This window comes from Haliotis rufescens, unplaced genomic scaffold (assembly GCF_023055435.1).
Source record: "Haliotis rufescens isolate VD_foot unplaced genomic scaffold, xgHalRufe1.0.p SCAF_14, whole genome shotgun sequence".
Classification (NCBI taxonomy): Eukaryota; Metazoa; Mollusca; class Gastropoda; order Lepetellida; family Haliotidae; genus Haliotis; species Haliotis rufescens.
In genome coordinates this window covers 37,153,884-37,172,014 of record NW_025963824.1, presented here as the reverse complement: position 1 = coordinate 37,172,014, position 18,131 = coordinate 37,153,884, and the positions used below count along the sequence as shown (strand labels likewise).

General features: G+C 43.5%; 1 protein-coding gene across 2 annotated transcripts; it reads left to right on the top strand.

Annotated features, from left to right (window-relative positions):
• Window positions 1–444: 444 nt before the first annotated feature.
• Window positions 445–16,955, top strand: LOC124113180. 2 transcript variants are annotated; one of them, XM_046473441.2, is made up of 14 exons: window positions 445–690; window positions 1,965–2,091; window positions 3,455–3,661; window positions 4,726–4,974; window positions 5,286–5,443; window positions 8,187–8,309; window positions 9,530–9,641; window positions 11,489–11,619; window positions 12,115–12,207; window positions 14,159–14,233; window positions 14,463–14,586; window positions 15,529–15,638; window positions 16,280–16,441; window positions 16,786–16,955. In XM_046473441.2, exons 2-14 carry the CDS (start codon window positions 1,971–1,973, stop codon window positions 16,822–16,824), a joined length of 1,704 nt encoding a protein of 567 aa, XP_046329397.2. In that variant the 5' UTR covers window positions 445–690; window positions 1,965–1,970; the 3' UTR covers window positions 16,825–16,955. The 2 variants fall into 2 exon arrangements, with proteins under 2 accessions (XP_046329397.2, XP_046329398.2); XM_046473442.2 differs by lacking the exons at window positions 16,280–16,441; window positions 16,786–16,955 and adding an exon at window positions 15,774–16,257.
• Window positions 16,956–18,131: the final 1,176 nt, after the last annotated feature.

The window sequence follows — 18,131 nt, the reverse complement described above, 5'->3', positions numbered from 1 at the left end:
AGATGTACAAACTATTTTCCTAAAAATACAAGGGAATAACACGATTTAGTCATTTTGCCATTTTCTGTAGAATTAGCGAATATGAGAATGTGTTCACTGGAGGTGCGTATCAGCTAATCAGAAATAAATAGTCCGTAGCGACCGTGCCCAATATTCTTTTCGGTTTTGGAGAAAAACGCAAAACCATTGTTTTGTGAGCCAGTCAAAAGCTACGGAATCACATCTAATGTATTCGTATATGATTGGCGACATTGGACACACACATGATTTCTATTGTTTTAAGAAGCTATGTTTATGTATTCTCACAAGCAGTGTTAAATGACCACATACGTCGCTTGTCTCTAAACCCGGGCGCCTATTGTTGTTATCTGTGATAACACTACACAGACATGTCAACAGTCAAGTGGTGTTATCAGTCAACCAAGTGTACTTCTTGTACGGGGTGACGGGGTATACTTCAGCTATAGTCTACATATAAACGTCTCATTTCCTTCTGAAGGCTGAGTAGTCAGGACCTCGTTACAGCGGAAACCCCACATTCCGGACGTTCAGTTATAGGCACGCCACTTACATTGAAGTATATTACGTTGATTCGTTAATCATAGTTAAATCATTGTTACTTCATCGGCTACACTAGGAACTATTCGGATAAGCGAGGAGTCCTTTATCACTGTGATATACAGCCGAAAGGTGAGTGACAACAAACAAGGAAATAATATGTAGAATTTTAACATGTTATTGGATTATTTCCCTTTGACCACACAAATTGATGCACTGTGGAACTAACACGACACAGAATGTTGCTACAGCTGTCTGATGACGTTATTTATGTAGCAGGGCGTGGAGTCATCCCACAGATGATCATTACCTTGACAGCTTGCTGACGGGGTTAACCTCTTTGGTCATGTGGACACGGCGTCCGACCTCGGATCAGAAGGTCTGTAGTTCGAATCCCATCACGGGACTCGGAAATTTTATGGCCGCTACATTGGCGCCCATCATAAGTCTTGCATTTTGGCCGTCACCATACCATAGATTATCAACACACTTTCGATTTTCAACAGCCGTTCTCTTCACGTTCAGCTTTTTATCACAAATATCAGTACTGTTATGAATAATAAACTTAAGTTTTATGCTAAGTTTTCCAATTTCCGATTCTAAGTGAGTGAGTGAGTGAGTGAGTGAGTGAGTATGGTTTTACGCCGCTTTTAGCAATATTCCAGCAATTTCACGGCGGGGGACACCAGAAATGGGCTTCACTCATTGTACCCATGTCGGGAATCGAACCCGGGTCTTCGGCGTGACGAGAGAACGCTTTAACCACTAGGCTACCCGACCGCCCCTGAGATTCTAAGATATATCACAAAGTGGTAACTAGGCTACCAAACACTTCCCTTATTTTCTGATAAATATAACTGATGTTTGAGAATGACCTAGAGCATCCAAGTTCAGGCGACAACCCTTCAGCCACATTGACGAGATGGTAGAGTGCACATGTACAGATTGCCTCCGTCACGCGGGTTGTCAGGATCCGCGGGTGCTGGGTACGAATGATTTAGCGATGATACTGAATTCATAAGCATCTAATAAATCAACAGCATTGATACCCATTTACAAACCCAACCACACTTGGATCCACGCAAGTAGGAACAGCTATGAATGGCTCAATGAAATCAAAGTCAAAGCCCACTTAACTAACCCACGCCTGTCACATTTGTATCGTTCTCCGGGAAGATCCGGGTTAGACTTGGTCTTCGGCAACTCATGCTTGTCCGTGAAGATCCGGGTTAGAATTGGTCTCCAGCAACTCACGCCTGTCCGTGAAGATCCGCGTTAGAAGTGGTCTTCAGCAACTCATGCTTGTCCGTGAAGATCCGGGTGTTCAGCAACCCATCAGACAGTCGGCAAGGCAGACACACAGGCTGGCATGTGTTTCTGTACATAAATATCGCTCCATGTTTCAGGAGCGCATGATGGTGCTGCAAGCCGTGTGTATTTTTCTGTGTGCCACGGTCGCCGCTGCAAATGTTGGACCGGATGACAGTGTTTGCAAAATTACCGACTTCATAAAACAGGCTGGAACACGACTCGGTAAGGAGTGGAGTGGAGTCTCCGTCAGTATACTTCACTGAGGGTAACACCCAATAACATTTTCTTTTACTTTACTGTTGATGTCATTTGGTGCGACAGCTACAAGTGAAAAAAATAAGTGCCTTTCAGCCTGGAGCATTTTTAAGGCTATTTTAGAATTGTTGCAATGTATAACTTTTGTGTGAGGAATTTATTCTGAGATATTAACAAAACAAAAACTGAACGAATTGATGGTAGTTGGTTTAGCACTCTCCAAGTTGTTGGTTTTCTAAATAGACTGACTGGTGGTAGTTGTACCTTGACAACAGCTCATTTTACCCTGTCTCTGCCTTTCAAATTGCCCATAAGTCAAACATGAAGACATGTTGGTCATATGTATTCTTCCCGGAAGCCATCTGTGATTGCTATTACTGATTACAGTGAATTCTTTTCACATGCAGTGAAAGGCCATATTTAGACTTGCGCGTCTTCAGACACGATAAACCCATTAACTCATGTTTTCTTTTGAAGTGGGTGATTGAAACCTACGGAGCTGGTGTTAACATGACACACGTGACTAATTAATTGTATATTTCTATGAAGTGAGTAGGGTGAGCTTTCCTCCATTATTTCCATGAACATGGTAGGTTAGGGCGTATCTACACTATTTCTACGAACATGGTACGTTGGGGCGTTCCTACACTTTTTATACGAACATGATACTTTGGGGCGTTCCTACACTATTTATACGAACATGGTATGTTGGGGCGTTCCTACACTATTTATACGAACATGGTAGGTTGGGGCGTTCCTACACTATTTATACGAATATGATACTTTGGGGCGTTCCTACACTATGTATACGTACATGGTAGGTTGGGGCGTATCTACACTATTTATACGCACACGGTACGTTGGGGCGTCCCTACACCATTTCTACTTACATGGTACGCATGGGCGCGCTACGGTTCTTTTAACGAACACTGTAGGTTTAGGCGATACTCTGCTATTTCTACAAAGCGAGTATGGTGGCCGTTCCACAACTAGTTTTACGAACGGTGTAGGTGTGGAAGTTCCCGTGCTATTTTGACGAACCGAGTAGAATGTATATTCCTCCACTGTTTCAACGACCCCGGTAGGTTTGGGAGTTCCCGTGCTATTTCTACAAATGGAGCAGGGTCTGCGTTCTTCCACTATTTCTTTGACCGTGGTAGGTTTTGATGTCCCTCCACTATTTCTACAAATCGAGTATGGTAGGCGCTCTTCCGCTATTCATACCAGCCGGATACGTTTTGGCATTCCTTGAGTGTTTCTACGGACATGTAGATGTGGGTATTCTTCCATGATGTACACACTCCCACCATCATGTAACTTGTATGCCAAGGGCCCAAGAAGCCGGACCTGCCTCGCCAATGGAGTGTAAGAATCGAGGCCAACTTCCTGGACAGCAACTACAGCATGGACATGCAGGAGTACTACGACGATGTTGGCAACCGGGGCGCCGTCATACAGTGGGTGGAGGGCGTACAGACCAAGCTGATCTTCCTGTATGACACCAATGAGTTGATCGTCCTGCAGGACAACGGGGGAGGTTTGTGTCTAATATAGTTCTAAACATAGTTTTTAATATAGTTTGAAAAGACATGGCAAGGATTTGAAATCTGTAACCCTCTATAATGTTTAGCTCGAGTGCTGTAAGGAGAGCGGAAGTCATGACATACGACTGGGGGGCGTGGGGGGAGAAGAAAAAGGCATGTCAGCTCAGAGTCAGTACGCTGTCTCTAATTGGAATATTCACCCAGTTTTAAACATAGTTTTCAATATAGTTTGAAAAGACGTGTCAAGGATTTTAAATCTGTAATGCTCTATAATGTTTAGCTCGAATGCTGTAAGGAGAGCGGAATTAAGTCATGACTTACGACGGGAAGAAAAAGGCATGTCAGCTCAGAGTCAGTATGCTGTCTCTAATTGGAATATTCACCCAGGGTAACTCAGAGAGCTAGCAGAATAAAATCGGCATTTGTCCGAACTAGTACTAGCAGCCACACGTACACACGCACACACGCACACACGCACACACGCACATGCTAATGCAGGTCGGCATATAAGTGCAATAATCTTGAACGCGACGTTAAACCCCATTTTACCTGTAGTGTAATAACATGCATAGCTCGGCGTCTTGTGAGCGAAGGGAGGTATCAGTCATTCTCGTGTTCAGCATCAGGAATGGCATTATCATCTGACGGCATTGATATATTGATATGACGTCAGGCGGCGTGGAAACAATAAATTAAATCCACATATCAGTAGGACCTGCATCTGTGGAAAGTTGCTCTAGGAATTATTACCAGATGACTGAAACTTCAGACCAGAAGTTAACAAGGCCATGATGACAACGTGTGCCGGGACCGACTACCCAGGTGGGGAGGTAAAGTACTGGGGGCTGATTGCAAGCATCCGTTTCACTTCTGTACGTTCTTAAGTGGAATATTTTGGGAGAGACCCACAGATTATCAGTCAGTGAACAAATGAGGCATCATGCCTTCCAATAGTTGACTTAACACAAACCCCAGCCAATCCCTCCATTTTGGATGTTCAAATGGTCCGCCCCTTACAGTGCCTTTTCCCGGTTCTTGCTCTAAATGTTCTCTTCAGACTCCCCACCACGCTGTCACGTCAACGACTTGGCCAAGAGCACCGACAACAGCATATTTGGGATGACAAAGTACGCCAATGGCACGGAGCATATATTTTCCGCCAGTCGGGCTCTGCGATTTGGTGAGGGTGTACCGGAAGTGCCGCTCGGGCAGATTGTAAGCCAAGACGGGATAACAGTAGATTCGTGGAAATCCTGTTCCTACAAGCCCGACACAGACACCACCCTGCTGATTGTGTGGCAGTTCAGTAAGTTACTATGTCTGCTTGTGGTTGAGTCAACGAGTTGTGTCAGTTGCGACAAAATAGTTAGTGTTTAACATGTTTGTTTGTTGGTTGGTTGGTTTGTTTGTTTAACGCCGCACTGAGCAATATTCCAGCTATAAGACGGCGGTCTGTAAATAATCGAGTCTGGTCCCGACAATCCAGTGATTGATATCATGAACATCGATACACGCAATTGGGATACGATGACATTCATCAACCAAGTCAACAAGTTAACAACAAACCAAAAAACAAACAAACATTCACTCACCCAATGAATGTGCTGCCTCACACAGGTGCCTCCACTGGCTGGATATCCGCAGACAACGTCGTCGTGCCCGTCAAGGCCAGTGTAAAGGGCGCCGTCCATGTCAACTCCACTTACACATCTCGCATCAATAGGGAGTTCATCTTCTCCGACTTCCAAACCACACTCCCTGTCGACGTGTTCACGGTGAGCTGCAGCTGATGGAAAGGCGTTGTTGCACTGTATGATCTGGGCGATTGCTGAAGTAATCATTTCTGTTTGTTTGTTTTTAACGCCGGCCTGTAGATAGTTGAGTCTGGACCAGACAATCCTGTCAATGACATTAAGAGCAATTGGGATACGATGATATGCATCAATAAATCAGCGAGTCTGACCACCAGAACCCGTCAGTCGCCTCTTACGACTAGCATCAGTTCTAAAGACCGATTCTAACCCGAATTTTAGCAATACATGGTTGAGTAAGTTGGATAAAACGTCGCTTTGACCAATATTGCATGATTAACATCACGGCGTGTCAGCCTGGTCTGGGATTAAACTGACGCAAGTCGAAGAGACCCAGGCTGGAAAACGATTTCACGATCAACTGATCCTTGATCGCTTGGGGGACGCAACTCTGCGCTCCCTAAATTACCCTGAAAATAAGGGGTTTTATTACCAGTGCGTGAGCACTCAAATCACTTTGAATGTCGAATCTGCTTTGAATGTCGAAAGAGGTGAGGTGAAATGGGGTTTAACGTCGCGTCCAAGATTATTGCACTTATATAGCGACGTGCATGTACGTGTGTGTGTTTGTGTGGCCGCTTGTACTAGTCCGGACTGATGCCGATTTATAGTGCTTGCTCACTGAGATACCATGCCGCAGTTTAACATGAATACCCCACTCAGACACAGTATACTTACTCCGAGCCGACCAATCCTTGTTTTAGCCCCTTAATGCCGAGCGCCAGACAGGGTAACAACAAGTACCATTTTTTAACGTCTTTTGGTATGATGCGGCTGGGGATCGAACCCCGGACCTTCCGCTCTCCGGGCGGACGCTCTACCACAAGACCACGGAGGCGGTCGAATGTCGAAAGAGAGATTTAGAGTCGGTGACTTGGTTGCGTGCCGCCGCACTACGACGGATGGTAATTGGTTCATGATATCAACCACCTGTTTTGGTCCAGAGGTGAGACCCGAGGCCGCCGTGATATACTGAAATATTACTGGCTGACGCGTTGCACAACACGCAGACAAGCGAACATAATTCATAACTGCACCTGAAGAGATACACATGTGTATTTCTGTCATTGTTACTTGTAAATTCTCGATGTTCTGATGCAACTATGAGGCATCGTGTGGTGCATTCTGTCTCCTTCCTATACGATTTCTGAAGTTCTGGTTATAAGAGGAATAACGAATCTGTTCATCTGTAACGGATCGACCGTTTGGTATCTATGTGCGATGTAATGTGTGCGAGAACATGGGGGCTTCTTCAGGAGGACTGTTACATCTCTACCATATGTACTGCCTCCCCGCACTTAATGTTACATCTCTACCATATGTACTGCTTCCCCGCACTTAATGTTACATCTCTACCATATGTACTGCTTCCCCGCACTTAATGTGACATCCCTACCATATGTACTGCTTCCCCACACTTAATGTTACATCTCTACCATATGTACTGCTTCCCCGCACTTAATGTGACATCCCTACCATATGTACTGCTTCCCCACACTTAATGTGACATCTCTACCATATGTACTGCTTCCCCGCACTTAATGTGACATCCCTACCATATGTACTGCTTCCCCACACTTAATGTGACATCTCTACCATATGTACTGCTTCCCCACACTTAATGTGACATCTCTACCATATGTACTGCTTCCCCACACGTAATGTGACATCTCTACCATATGTACTGCCTCCCCACACTTAATGTGACATATCTACCATATGTACTGCTTCCCCACACTTAATGTGATATCTCTACCATATGTACTGCTTCCCCACACGTTATGTTACATCTCTACCATATGTACTGCCTCCCCACACTTAATGTGACATCTCTACCATATGTACTGCTTCCCCACACTTTGTGTGACATCTCTACCATATATACTGCTTCCCCACACTTTATGTGACATCTCTACCATATGTACTGCTTCCCCATACGTAATGTGACATCCCTACCATATGTACTGCTTCCCCACACTTTGTGTGACATCTCTACCATATGTACTGCCTCCCCACACGTAATGTGACATCTCTTCCATATGTACTGCTTCCCCACACTTTGTGTGACATCTCTACCATATGTACTGCTTCCCCACACTTTGTGTGACATCTCTACCATATGTACTGCCTCCCCACACGTAATGTGACATCTCTTCCATATGTACTGCTTCCCCACACTTTGTGTGACATCTCTACCATATGTACTGCTTCCCCACACTTTGTGTGACATCTCTACCATATGTACTGCCTCCCCACACGTAATGTGACATCTCTTCCATATGTACTGCTTCCCCACACTTAATGTGACATCTCTACCATATATACTGCTTCCCCACACGTAATGTGACATCCCTACCATATATACTGCTTCCCCACACGTTATGTGACATCTCTACCATATATACTGCTTCCCCACACTTAATGTGACATCCCTACCATATATACTGCTTCCCCACACGTTATGTGACATCCCTACCATATATACTGCTTCCCCACACTTAATGTGACATCCCTACCATATATACTGCTTCCCCACACTTAATGTGACATCCCTACCATATATACTGCTTCCCCACACGTAATGTGACATCCCTACCATATATACTGCTTCCCCACACTTAATGTGACATCCCTACCATATATACTGCTTCCCCACACGTAATGTGACCTGCTGAAGCCCTGACAATAATCACATTGATGGCTTCAGACGCCCTCAGGCACGTATTGTTACGACAGAGCTACGACACGCAACCTCCCTGCGGTTCCAAGTTCATTCTCAGTGGCGAGTGAAATAGTCCTGCCTTCTCGCCAAGCCGTGCACTGGAGGCGGGTAAGTTCCTGGTGTCTTCATCTGGTAAAGAGTAATTGAGACAGTCTAAGAAAGCATAACCAGAATATTACTTGTGGAAGGATTTGTCATACAAATCCGATATTTGTATATGTGCATTTAAGCGAAGTTGGCGGGGGATATAGAAACAGGCTCCGTCCGTCCGTCCCTCACGTTTCGTTTCCGGAGCATAACTCAGAAACCGTTCAATATTTTCTCATGAAACTTTGCAGGTCTGTCAGGTACATGCTGAACTGGTGCCTTTTGCTATTTATAAATTTAAGATTTTTTCATTTTTTTTACGTTTCCATGGCAACAAGATGGACTTAGGTTCTGTGAGAGTAGGGTTCGTTTCCGGAGCATAACTCATAAACCGTTCAATATTTTTTCATGAAACTTTGCAGGTCTGTCAGGTACATGCTGAACTGGTGCCTTTTGCTATTTAGAAATTTTAGAAATTTATAAAAAAAAAATTAAAAAATCCAGGGCAACAAGTTGAACTTTTAGAAATTGATGAATTCTTCTTCAAAATGCCAGAAAATTCAACTTGATACCCATTTAACCTGTTTAAGGAATCTTATAAGTCATAATAAAGTTTTTTTGTGTGCCTACATTTTGTGTTTGAGGTATATACTATAGTAGGGGAATTTGTGCATGCCTTCTACCAAGTTGTCAGTATGTGCTTCGATGATGGTTAAGGGTAACTTTCGTTTAATGACTTCATTATCAGATCCATCATCCCTGCTTCTGCATTGATTATGACAGAGATGAGTGTGCGATAAGATGACATTCTTCTCTATGGAACATTTTACACTTTTCAGAACATGTTGATATGAAGACTTTTATGCTGTACAGTTTTAAAATTCACATTTGTAATATTGTCTTGTTTGTTTTTCACATTATCATATCACATGCATAATATTTGACGTTGTCTTTATGTTTACGTAATAATATAGCCACCTAACGTGATATCGCAATCCTCACAATCTTTAGTAATACCTCACCCACCCACCCACCCACCCACTCACCCACTCACTCACCCACTCACCCACTCACTCACCCACTCACCCACTCACCCACTCACTCACTCACTCACTCACTCACTCATTCACCCACCCACCCACACCCACCCACCCACTCACTCACTCACTCACTCACTCACTCACTCACTCACTCACTCACTCACTCACTCACTCACTCACTCACTCGTCGTGGTGTTTCAGTTCTCCTACGACGGTGACCTGCATCTGATGAGGGTCGACTACACGCCTGACGTCACACACCCGTCACAGCACCCATACAACCAGCTGATATATATCCGCGACTTTAATACAGGTATTTATATCGACAGGTGGAAATGCTTCTTTCAGCAAACAAATATAGTGAGTGACGCTACGTAATGGAGGGACGCTGTGTACAACCTCAAAAACATCAGTTTAGAAAAAATTGTTCTCTGGGTAAAGATCTGACAATTCGTGTTAGATGAGCCATGAGCGAACTTTGACCTTCCAATCTAATAATGAAGGCGTGGTTTATAATGAAGGCTTGGTTTATTGAGTCAATTAGATGTCAGATTTCGAAACCGATTGAAGTACTCAAAAGCCTTATTAACATCAACCATGACACTGGTTTCACCTTGAGGGTTTGAGCCTTGTTTCACGATAATGGAGAGGGCTATCTTTTCATGTGATCTACCTCGAGGCACTGTTCAGAGCAAACTATCTCTCAAAGGATATGATACGTTGGAAACTGTTAAACGTGTTTTCTGCACAAACATCTAAGGTTTCCCAAGTCAGATGGAGTAGCCTCATTGACGACTGTGTTGAAGTTCCCGGGTTATAGAATCGACCTTCAGTAACCCATGCTTATCGGCGAATGACGGGGATCCATTGGTCAGTCTCGCCGACTCGGATGACACGTGCCATCGGTTCCTAGTTGCACAGATCGCTGCTCATGCTGTTGATCACTGGATTGTCTGGTCCAAGCTCGTTTATTGACAGACCACCGTCCTAGAGCTGGAATAATGCCAAGTGTGGCGTAAAACTAAATTCACTCACTCACTGATACCAATACATCTAAAAAGTAATGTCATCCTTTAAATGGTGAGTTTAAACGCGTATTTTACCCTTACAAGGACGAGTGCATTCCACACGCACATACTTTCCTACATCATTCATATGTATTAAATACCGGATACGTTTAATAGACACCAACGAAAGAAAGGTTTAATGAGGGGAATACCCATATATATATCCTCTCTGAAATAACTCCCTTTTAAAATAACAAATGTACAACACATCTTCCTTAACATATCATAAATACGGGACACTGGTCACACAATTTATGAATGGGAAGTTTCCTAGGCGAGGCTGTTATGTTAACATTAATTGTAAGGCCGGGGTATGTTGACATTGTTATGGGCGGTCGGTCGCTTAGTCTCTCTGCTATACATTAGCTGTTGTTGCGCGCTAAATGTAAACTACACCGCTAGCTTGCTGATTGTGTAGTCTTATCTATTTTGTCTATATTTTTTTGTTTCTATACAGGTTGTCTAACGTTCATGGTGTACAACTTGTAGACCGTACAAGATGAATTTGATCCAGCTAGACGTACATTTTTTATTCCTACATTACCCGGCGTATATCATGTTGACAAAACCCGACTCTATTGTGGTATGATGTACTTTCAACACACACCCTGTATTCATCAAACCAGGTCGCACGCTCTAGCGAGCGCGGGTTATTTGAAACGACCACGTGAGTTGTCAAGCGCGCTCAATTCAAACTGGGCTGACGGGTACGGTGTGTCTATTCAGAGCAGCACGCTATACATTTAGCTCTATTCATAACCCTTTACTTTTGTTTTCTTATGAATTCTTTTCGGCCTTATAAACACACACCTTTCATTCCCCCTCACCTGTGACACGCTGTTGATGCATGAGTCATCCTATCTGATCACGTGACTTGGATCAGCCAATCAACTTCGGATTCGCCTGGATGAACCGGATCAACCAAAATGGCCTTCTGGCGACCCGTTCTATACTATTCATAAATATTGGGAAAAGTTAGGTTGAAATGATAACTAGAATTAAACACTCATTTTCTTTTAAGAATGGGGACATATGCAATAAATACATTGTGACGAGCCCACTTGACAGGCATTGCCTTTTCTATCTGTGACAGCATGGACGTACACCGTCGACACGGAGCTTGGAAACTGTACGGTAACACAGGTCACCAACAAGTACAATGGCATTTCTGATCAGCCAGAAGCAGACCTGTACCGACAAGATGCCTTCACTTATGTGGGGCAGGTGCGTCAACCTAATCCCTCTCCCATAACCCCTGTCCTTCAGAGTGAGTGAGTGAGTTTGACTCCACACCGCGTTTTGCAATATTCCAGCAATATCACGGCGGAAATTGGCGGAAATTGGCTTCACATACTGTACGCATAGGGTGAATAGAGCCCGACCCTTCGGCGTGTCGGGCGAACATTAGCAGAACATTCGTCGTCGTTGAAATGCTTCTATGTTCGTCAGCACGATACCCGTGACTGTGGCTTCACCGAGAATGGCTGACACGCCGTGAAATAATTGAAATATTATACCACGAAGCGTTAAACCTGGTTTGACCCAGAAATAAAGTTATCTTATTAAAGAATATATATATATATACAAAACAATGTTAATAATTGAAATGAAGCTACGAACAGGGACCAGCAATAAACCAATTCACAATATCTCGAAGAAACGTAATGTTAACTATGTGACATATACCTGTCTTGATTTGCCACGTGTGTTCTCCTTCAGAGGATGTCACGTGGTATCAGATGCGACGTGTTCAATGCCTTGCTGCCTAATGATGTTAAACCTAACTCCGTCACAGAACTATACATGGCTGCGGTAAGACGGACTCCAGTCTCTACCTCTTTGTCAGAGTCATTTGACAGGTTCCATGAGTCACATGCGGGATGCACGTATGCGTCAAGAACTGAACAGTCGCCTTTGTTGATGCATGTCATCGTATCCCAATTGTGTGGATCGATGCTCATAATGTCAGTCACTGGATTGTCTGGTCCCGACTTGATTGTTTACAGACCGCCGCCATATAGCTGGAATATTGCTGAGTGCGACGTTAAATAACAAACAAACAAACAAATCGGTTTTGATTCAGTGAAATACGTTTACTTGCAATTACAATCTACTGTTTGCCTTCCCGTAACTCCCAAACCAAAACACTCATCAATGTTTTTCAGAGGACAGGGTAGTTTTGGCCGCTCGCTGACTTGGTTGATGAATGAATGAATGAATGAATGAATGAATGAATGAATGAATGAATGAATGAATGAATGAATGAATGAATGAATGAATGAATGAATGAATGAATGAATGAATGAATGAATGAATGAATGAATGAATGAATGAATGAATGAATGAATGAATGAATGAATGAATGAATGAATGAATGAATGAATGAATGAATGAATGAATGAATGAATGAATGAATGAATGAATGAATGAATGAATGAATGAATGAATGAATGAATGAATGAATGAATGAATGAATGAATGAATGAATGAATGAATGAATGAATGAATGAATGAATGAATGAATGAATGAATGAATGAATGAATGAATGAATGAATGAATCGTCGAGCATTACCACGTGCACCATATCCCGTTAGTCGCAGGGTGGTTGAAGAACGATTCTCATCCGGCGTTTGAAAGGCGTTTAGAAATTGTACACATTAGGCAGAGAATGTATGGATGTCAACGTCTTTAGTATGAAGAGCAGAACGTTTGGGAGTATATGCGTATCAGGTGAAAGAATGCCATGAGGCAGAGAGCGTGTATATGTACACAATTAATCAGATAACAAAAGGTCGAGTGGGGGAATAACAGGGGAAGCCAACAGATGATTGGCGCTGATAGGTGACTGGCAATAGATAATAGAGGCCAACACTTTACAGTAATAAGCGCTGATAGTATGGAGGCCAGAACTTAAGTTATCATAGATAGGTAATAGAATGGACAATGGGCAAACGGTAGGCCGGGAATTTACCAGTGACATGTGGAGGAATGGAAGGGGCAATGGAAGCGAGCTGGATGATTGGCACGAGGATCAAAGGAATACGCAATAGGCAGAAAGGTTCCCAGTCTCTGTTCATGGCTGGCTGGTGTCTCCTGATGTCAAGGGCTTCTTGTGGTTTTCTTTGTCGCCTGTTAACATCATGTGGGAGGCCACCAAAGTCCCGTCTACCAACAACAAGCAGTGACAAGGGCGCTGTGATTGGTTTGCCTAAATAATATTGCCCGCGTATATAATGTTCAATTGGCATGCAGCTTGCGGTGAATGTACAACATAACGAATACCTAATTTGACCTAACGCCTAAGTCTCTCCGTAAAATTGAATATACCATCACAGCATAGGGCACTTAATTACTTAATTCCAACATTCTGTAATGCATATTGCATGTAGTTGATATCAGATTTGCATATTATTGATGAAAGGTACTCTCGATCATCGCATGATAATTTATCGAAAGTCTTTAACTTATGTTTAATATGTTACTTAAAGCATGAGCGTTGAGTAAGTTCCTTGATCTTTCTTTCAACGACGAATCTGCAATTTGTTTTTTTGCAGTTTAATAAGTAGTATATGTTTTCCAATGGATACACGTGGTTTTAGTTTCTCGAGGCGAATAATATTATTTTTGTCTGAACTGGAACGTAGTAGATCACGATTGAATACACGTCCAGGTAACCGACAAGTAGACCAAACGAGACCGTTTATTGCTTGACTAACGTTAGAATATTGCACTTTTCTAATTGTCATATATTTGTGTTTGCAGCGTGGATGGGAAGAGAACGCAGGTTTCAATTCCATTTCCGGTTTCCCAGTTAGAAAGGAGGTGACGTCACTTGAGGTAATAGTGAATCAGGCCCACTTGTGTAACAACAAATGAATATATTGGTTAATAGTGCTCAGTGTTTGTTAAACAACAAACAATCAATCAACGGCTTGCGCGGAATTTCGGAAAATACGGTAATTGTAATATCTATTGGCTATTGTTCGGTGTTTGGTGTTTGTATATCTGCTTAAGAACACATTTACGCATCTCGACATCGGAGATCTTCACTTCGCTTTCATTTCAGACTCGAAACAAAACAATCTACAATTACTACGACTACAGTGAAGGCCGGCACGACATATGGAGGACAGACCTGAGTGCATGTTTTGTACCGTCGCAGAGACACGACTTTGCAATCTACTTCCCAGGTAGGGGGTTCTATCCATACCCGGGGCGGTTGAGTAACTACATGGTCAAGGTGTTCGCTCGTCACGCCGAAGACCCGGGTTCTACTCCAACATGGGTACCGTGTGTGAAGCCCATGTCTGGTGTCCCCCGCCGTGATTTTGCTGAAATATTGCTCAAAGAACAATACTCACTTTACATAGCTTAACTATTTACTAACCATGTAGACGAAATGGTCGCATGAATGGGTTCGAGAAGATGTACTGTGTACCGTAACGTCATACTAGCTGTTTACAAACCCTGGGCAGAAGTCCTGCACACTTTTCCAGCTGGGAATGTTTTAGTGATAAGTAACTGAGGTCGTTAGTGTCTGTCATTTAGTGAGTAAGTGAATGTGTGTGTGTGTGTGTGTGTGTGTGTGTGTGTGTGTGTGTGTGTGTGTGTGTGTCTCCATGCAAGACGTTTAAATGTTGTATGTTTATCATTTTACATTTTCGGCCTAGCTTGCAAACTATCGCCAGGAAATAAAGGGGAAAGGCCTGCCGGGGACTGTGCAGGTGACAGAGGTCCCCATGGTTCCTAGTCTGGTGACCTTACTTTGATAGCTACGTTGATTCTATTCGCCGTTCTTAAATGATAGTTTTAATGTTAAACTAAAACTCACTCACTCACTCAGTCACCCAGTCACTTACTCACTCACTCACTCACTCACTCACTCACTCACTCACTCACTCACTCACTCACTCACTCACTCACTCACTCACTCACTCACTCATAAAATGAAACAGTTGGACACACACTAATAGCGAGATAGGTGAGATAGCGCAGTTGTTGATGCAAGCGTTGCTTCAATACGGTGATTCATTTCCCGACATCCCTCACTCACTCACTCACTCACTCACTCACTCATCCCGTTCCTGTTCCGTTATATCTTCTCCTGAGTATACTTGTGCCTGTGTCTCCAGTCGACCACGCCGCTGCAGTGATGGCGGATCCTAATGGGTTCAAACAGGCCTTGGTGAGGACGGTCTACCGACACGGCAACATCTCCCCTATGCAGATCACTAATATTCAGGTACATGGTGACGCGCGGAGTGGTTTACCCACTTCTGTAACCAATCAGAATGAAATAAACCTTAAAATCAGCAAAGTGAAAAGATGATTGTTTTGGCGTAAAAATAGCCATATTTGATGTGCAGTTCCACTTCAGGTAAACTCCTATCCCACGCTCAGCCCTATGGCAATGTTTTCTCCAAAGGGGAATACGTCCAAGATTTGCATCAATAGTCGTAACCCAGTTTCAGGTAATCTTTAATTCTGAACACCAATCTAGAAGATAGGACAAAAGCCCAAAGTGGCTCACTCTGTAAACATTGATACGTTTGTTAAAACAACGAGCGCATGTATAGAGCCGACCACCCCGCGTTTTATAATCGAGGGGAATTACTTACCCTAGCTAGGGGACGCAACTCTGCGCATCGAACTTTGGTACCTGGACAAAATATTGTTAAATAATATTGTGATAAACATACAAAACAATTGTAGACAAAAGTACGAAATCCGTGTAATAATGGAACGCACGCCCCGACCAATCAGGGTACAGCAGGTTTTTAGTGGGCGTGGCCTAATATTTTGCTTCTATTTATGGAAACAATAATGCCAAAGAAATTGCTTGGGCCGCCAATGAAATGTCACGGAATTGTGCTTTATGTTTAGATAATAACCACAAAGTACTCCATTAAAGCCAGATGGTCGTACATGTACCAGCACGCCTCTCCCTTCTTGTCAACGACTATGCTGTACATGTCTGTTGATGCATCCTTCGGCCTACTGTACCGGGACATCGATGGCGGGCACTTCGTCCTAAGTCTCGGAAAGGTTGGTGTAGATTCGCTCGGAGGTATCTAATATAGAGGATTAGATTATGTCACAGTGAGTGAGTGAGTGAGTATGGTTTTACGCCGCTTTTAGCAATATTCCAGCAATATCACGGCGGGGGACACCAGAAATGGGCTTCACACATTGTACCCATGTTGGGAATCGAACCCGGGTCTTCGGCGTGACGAGCAGATTATGTCACAGAGCCAATCGCTGTTTCCAGTCTTCTCCCGTAACCGACTGTTTCTTATTACATCTTTGTTTCTGGATAGTAACGTTGTCAGTTGTCTGGCGGTAGTCACAGACAGATGAAATATCACACCCCTATTCTGTTTTCGCTTCAGAACATAACTCTCACGGCGCAGGACATCACGCGAACCTGATGCAATGGCTTTGATGTGGCCAACACCACTAGAACCACCAACTACTACTACCATCACTACTACACCACTACTAGTATTACTACTACTACTATTACTTCTACTATTCTGTACAGATTTAAATAAAAACAATGGCACAGTCATGCTGGTTAGACTCATCATCAGCTCCGGGTCCTTACTCCCTCCACGCGCAGCCCAGACAGCGTGTAAGACTTCTCCCAGGAAGCATCCGTGAAGATCCAGGGTAGAATAGGTCTTCAGCAACCCATACTTGCCGTAAAAGGTGACTGTGCTTGTCGTAAAAGGCGACTAACGGGATCGGGTGGTCAGGCTCGCTGACTTGGTTGATGCATGTCATCGTATCCCAATTGCGTTGATCGATGCTCGTGATGTCAAGCGCTGGATTGTCTGGTCCAGACTCGATTAGTGACAGACAGCCGGCATATAGCTGGAATATTGCTGAGTGCGGCATTAAACAACAAACAAACAAACAAACAAAACCCAGGACGCGCTGCCTACTTGAACCCATTCAGACCATTTCCGAGAGCGTGAAGACTCCCCAACACTGCAGCCTTCTGCATTACCCAGATTGTCAGAAGGGCTGTATTCTTGGCAGCAAACCTGGGTACTCTCCCAATGTCAGTCAACAGATTGGGAGGTACCAAACCTAAGGCGCCGAGAACAATGGGGAGTCGGACAACTTGGTACTTGGGATGCAAGTGTGACATTTTGAAAGAGAGGTCCGCATATTTGCCATGTTTATCCTGAATCTTGTCAATCACATTATACTTATGAAAGGACAAGATCAGGTTTGTTGGCCTGGATAGGTCTGAGGCTGTATATGGGCCTATTCCAAAGGATTTTGTATTTATCATTTTCCATGACGTCCTCTACGTATTCCGGGTCGTAGCATGGATGGACCTCTTTGTCATAACCACAAGCATGGCGAAAAGGATATCAGGATCCAGCCACGCCATCATGTCGATTAAGATTCTCTGTGTGTGCCAAAGCTTGCCATCCAATGTGCTGAACATTCTCATTAGATTCATTACAATGTCATAATCAACATCTCATATTACCATTTTGATGCAAAATCACACATTGACGGTATCGAGTGAGAAGTGACTGGTCCTGAGCAGCAAACAGAAAAATTTCTGTTTCACAGCCGACTTCATCCAAGCTGAGAGCAACAAAATCAACATTGACATTGAGATGATGTCCCACATCCTTGGCTCGTTTAAGAAAACTGTGTTATGCTTCACAAGAGGATCATCATACAAATAAATGTTTGGTTTGTTAGTGGTTTAAAG